At 45.1% G+C, this 5,000-nt stretch overlaps 1 protein-coding gene and 1 long non-coding RNA gene across 2 annotated transcripts in view; both read right to left on the minus strand.

Annotated features, from left to right (window-relative positions):
• The window catches only part of LOC127656941 (uncharacterized), a 452,192-nt gene that overhangs the window by 332,458 nt on the left and 114,734 nt on the right, over positions 1 to 5,000 (minus strand). The window lies entirely within an intron of this gene.
• The window catches only part of LOC127656915 (formin-1-like), an 82,340-nt gene that overhangs the window by 69,275 nt on the left and 8,065 nt on the right, over positions 1 to 5,000 (minus strand). Inside the window, exon 2 of the mRNA XM_052145457.1 lies at positions 152 to 324. Coding sequence (XP_052001417.1) covers positions 152 to 324 — 173 coding nt within the window. The remainder of the gene's footprint in view (positions 1 to 151; positions 325 to 5,000) is intronic.

Below are 5,000 nucleotides of genomic sequence, written 5' to 3' on the forward strand. Positions count from 1 at the left end.
AAATGATTTTTAAAATTCTAACAGTGCAAAAAGACCTCTGTTAGGGTTTAGGGTGGGTTAGAGTTATAGTAATTATAGTTAGCTTTATGGTGTGATTTAGATAGCTGAGTAAATGTGTGTGCGCATGGTCTCTTTGTCCTGTTATACTCACTGCTATTCCCAGTTTTGGGTAATATGGCGTGTCACTGATGATGTCATCCTCTGGCGGTGTAATTCTCAGAAAGTCCAGGTGATCCGGTCTGCTGGGGCGACACAGAGTGTTCTGGGAAATAGACTCGTCTCCATCCAGCATCCAGATCTCGTCAGGATGCAACAGAGGCGCTTCTACGAGAGAGAGAAGAAACAAGGTGACCTGATTTCTTTCTTGTAGACCAGCGAAATTCACAAGTAAAAAATAAAGCCACCGAATGTGAAAAAATTTTTATTACTAAAGTATCCCTCACTTTTATGCCCTAACATGAGCTTTCTCTATTCGAGAGATTTTATGAGCTTTTAGGCCCCTTTCGGTGTGTCAGAGAATGCAGGACCCACAAGGGGGAAAACAAACATAAACTACCCCATAGGGGAAACAGACAATACAGGCTGGGGCACAGGACTGACCGGACCGAGCTGGGACGAAACCGGACCGACACAGGGGAAAAAACAAGACGAACTGGCACTGGGCAGCACACACGAGGAGACTAAAATAGGGAGAGAAATCAACAGGTTAACAAGACAGGGCAGGTGTGACTAATGAACGAATAATGGGCAAACAAGGAGGTGGGGTATGACGTAAGACAGAGAGACATGTGGCAATACAGAAACAGAACAAAGCCACGTGCTCCCACAAGACAACAAAACACCCGAATGGCATGAGCGCACATCGCCAAGACAATGAGGCGATATAAGCCCACGCCAGCCGACAAACAAGATGCGAGAATTCGTAGTAACGCCAAACAACGCAATGCCACGCATTCTCAAGCTAAACGAAACCTGAGTGTACATTGTGAGGCAAACGGCACGCGATACTCACAACAGGACAGGTCACCTGTGCAAGACTTCGACCATACACACACCTGACAACTTAGACCAAAGTGACCGAGCCTCAGCACAACATGAAGACCGCTTGCGACACCCGGGCGTGCAACGCGAGAGCACCCACATAAACCCACGTTTATAAACACATTACTCTATTATTATTACAACCATGAATCAAAACGCATCACATTTAAATACAATAGACATACATTTACAACAATCTATACATGATGTGTACATGTGCACTACACATGCGTCAACGCACCCCTGGCCCCGCCCACTGATGCACAGTTCAAGAGAGGAGGCGTTGTGTGACTAACTATTCCTGAACACCAAAGGGAGCCATCTGGACTATTTTTACTTATTCTGTATATACACATGCACTACACATGCGTCATCGCACCTTTGACCCCGCCCACTGTCCGTCGTGTGTGTTTGTGTCTTTTGCTTCAGTTTTATATTAAACTATTATTTATATTATCAAGCCGGTTCTCGCCTCCTCCTCTCCATTGAACTACGTTACACTGGCAGCGGCCCTATCGCTCCAGGCGGTCGAGGAACACTTCCCTCCTCCCCTCGCGGACGGCGGTCTTCCTCTGACCCCTCCGCGTTTCTGGGGGATGGCAGGGCTCTCCTCCGCCCCTGGCAGTGGCTCCATCGCTCCAGGTGGTCGGGGAGTCCAGTCCCCACTCGCCTCGCGGACGGCGGCCGTTCACCGCGTCTGGGCGGTCGGTCTACTCCCTCCCCCGGTGGATGGTAGCTCCTTCCCCGGCTACGGCACCAGTGTAAAGTAGTTCAATGGAAAGGAGGAGGCGAGAACCGGCCCTGCCACAATGATTCATATTTGAAAAAATTTTGTCCACCAAATCAGTGTCACATGGTGCAACCAACATGTAAGTAGAAATCAAGCGTGTCGCACAAGCCCTCAAAAGTGAAGCCAAAACGTCTCGATCGCTCCCCCGGTGGCTGGTCCTAGTATAGGTCATAAGCCCCGCCTCCCCATGTTATTCAACGGGACGTGAGACCAACTAAACAATTAAATTACACTTCACATATCTTTCTTCCAAAGATAGTTTCTGTCATTTACTGTCGTTTCTATCACGTTGATGTCATTTCAAGTGTTTGTTTTCAAAATAAGTTTGTTTTTAGTTATTTGATGCTATAAAAACGCTGCTGTGACATCATGATTGACAGCTGTGATTGACAGGTTCTCACTGAAGTTGTCACTGAAGCACCAACTGACTTTTTTTCGGGATCTTCGGAGGACTGAGGAGATTGGAGCTTTAAATGTAATATCTACATTTCTATAATTAATTATTTCACACCCTCATAAGTCAAAAGGGGCGTGTGCTTGCGATTGATTCAGCGAGAGTGAGGGCGGGGCCTTGATTTCGCGGCTTTACTTCCTGCTCACTACTGCGCAGGTCTGGTCCCAAATCGCAACTGCATGAGACTCAAGTCCCAAGATGTCAGCGCCATATCGGGACACTGGCGGCTTCAGTTCTCACCAATGGAAAAGAGCGAAGGGAAGTCGGCCATCTTTTTTTACAGTCTATGGTAGAAATGCATTATTTGTCACATCATTAAATATCACTATTTTGACATTTTAATGTAAATGCACATTTTGTTCAGGTCATTTGATGCAACCATGAGAAAACCTCTAGATATTCTTGACTTATATTTTTAATATTTTTTTCACCTTGCTTGAAAACTTGAAAAAAGTTCTGTTCAATCTCATGTATACAAGGTGTCGGTTGCACCGCATGACATTTTTAAAGTCATTATTTATGTATTTATTTCATACAAAATGCTATAAATGTGTAAAAACAACATGAACTCAAAGATTACATGCATACAAACTTGAACAAGTGTTTAAAACTAGATTTTTTTAATATTTATAGCTTTTATCAACTCAGACTTTATTTATCTGAGGTCATAAAACCAATTTACATTCTCTATTTAAAAATGAGCAGAATCCTAAAACTTTGTATTACATTTACATTTCTGCATTTGGCAGACGCTTTTATCCAAAGTGACTTACAGTGCACTTATTACAGGGACAATCCCCCCGGAGCAACCTGGAGTTAAGTGTCTAACTCAAGGACACAATGGTGGTGACTGTGGGGATCAAACCAGTGACCTTCTGAGTACCAATGTATTATACAGAGCCCTTATTACAGGGACAATCCCCCCGGAGCAACCTGGAGTTAAGTGTCTTACTCAAGGACACAATGGTGGTGACTGTGGGGATCAAACCAGTGACCTTCTGAGTACCAATGTATTATACAGTGCACTTATTACAGGGACAATCCCCCCGGAGCAACCTGGAGTTAAGTGTCTTACTCAAGGACACAATGGTGGTGACTGTGGGGATCAAACCAGTGACCTTCTGAGTACCAATGTATTATACAGAGCACTTATTACAGGAACAATCCCCCCGGAGCAACATGGAGTTAAGTGTCTTACTCAAGGACACAATGGTGGTGACTGTGGGGATCAAACCAGTGACCTTCTGAGTACCAATGTATTATACAGAGCACTTATTACAGGATCAATCCCCCCGGAGCAACCTGGAGTTAAGTGTCTTACTCAAGGACACAATGGCGGTGACTGTGGGGATCAAACCAGCAACCTTCTGATTACCAGTTATGTGCTTTAGTCCACTACACCACCACCACTATTATTAGCCATATTAAATAAAACCACAGACATTTCGTTACGTCTCTCTTTATGTCTGCACGTGTATTCATCAGACTCTTAATCTTTCTTCACCTCACCTTGTTCTGTTTCATGCATGCCTGAAGTAAAAAAGAGTTCAATGTCTGTTTTGAGAATGCAGCACATGTTTGACTGTATCATTCTACACTAAAGTGCTGAAGTCAAACTAAACACTAGGAATGCTCATGCACGGAAATGTGTGCAGAACTTCAGTAAAGTAATCAGTTAATCCACACGCAGTGTGACACTAAAAGCACCATTTATAAGGCCAATAAAGACGCAGCTGTGATTAATTATATCTCATTATGATAATGCATCTCTAGCCGGATCCTGCAGGACGTTCAAACGCTGACTAAACGCCTGGATCCGTTCCAAATGCAAAGCCGCGTTTATCCTGCATGTCTCGGCTCTGAATTACTGAATTACTCTCAGTCATGACATGAAGGCGTTTGCAGTGAACTTTAGCGTCCACTCCTGAAAGGTGCGTGTTACTGGAAATGACTTGTACCTTGAGAAATCCACACATGGCAACGGTGATCAACATTACTTTAGGAAACCTTCAGCATTACACAGACTTCTTGTGAGAAACACTGAAATATTGAGCTCAAGAGGAGTAAAACAGTGCCACCACTTGGACAACAACAAACATGTCAACAAACATGTCAAGAAACATGTCAATGTCAGGTGTGAGTGCACAATAAAGTAGCAAAAGTGGGGTCTGTGTATCTCAGCGAGTATTGACGCTGATTATCACACTCTGGAGTCACGAGTTTGAATCCAGGGCGTGCTGAGTGACTCCTGTCAGGTCTCCTTAGCAACCAAATTGGCCCGGTTGCTAGGGAGGGTAGAGTCACATGGGGTAACCAAATTGGTCCGGTTGCTAGGGAGGGTATAGTCACATGGGGTAACCAAATTGGTCCGGTTGCTAGGGAGGGTAGAGTCACATGGGGTAACCAAATTGATCCGGTTGCTAGGGAGAGTAGAGTCACATGGGGTAACCAAATTGGTCCGGTTGCTAGGGAGAGTAGAGTCACATGGGGTAACCAATTTGGTCCGGTTGCTAGGGAGGGTAGAGTCACATGGGGTAACCAAATTGGCCCGGTTGCTAGGGAGGGTAGAGTCACATGGGGTAACCAAATTGGTCCGGTTGCTAGGGAGGGTAGAGTCACATGGGGTAACCAAATTGGCCCGGTTGCTAGGGAGGGTAGAGTCACACGGGGTAACCAAATTGGGCCGGTTGCTAGGGAAGGTAGAGTCACATGGGG

The sequence above is a fragment of the Xyrauchen texanus genome, chromosome 16, assembly GCF_025860055.1.
Source record: "Xyrauchen texanus isolate HMW12.3.18 chromosome 16, RBS_HiC_50CHRs, whole genome shotgun sequence".
Taxonomy (NCBI): Eukaryota; Metazoa; Chordata; class Actinopteri; order Cypriniformes; family Catostomidae; genus Xyrauchen; species Xyrauchen texanus.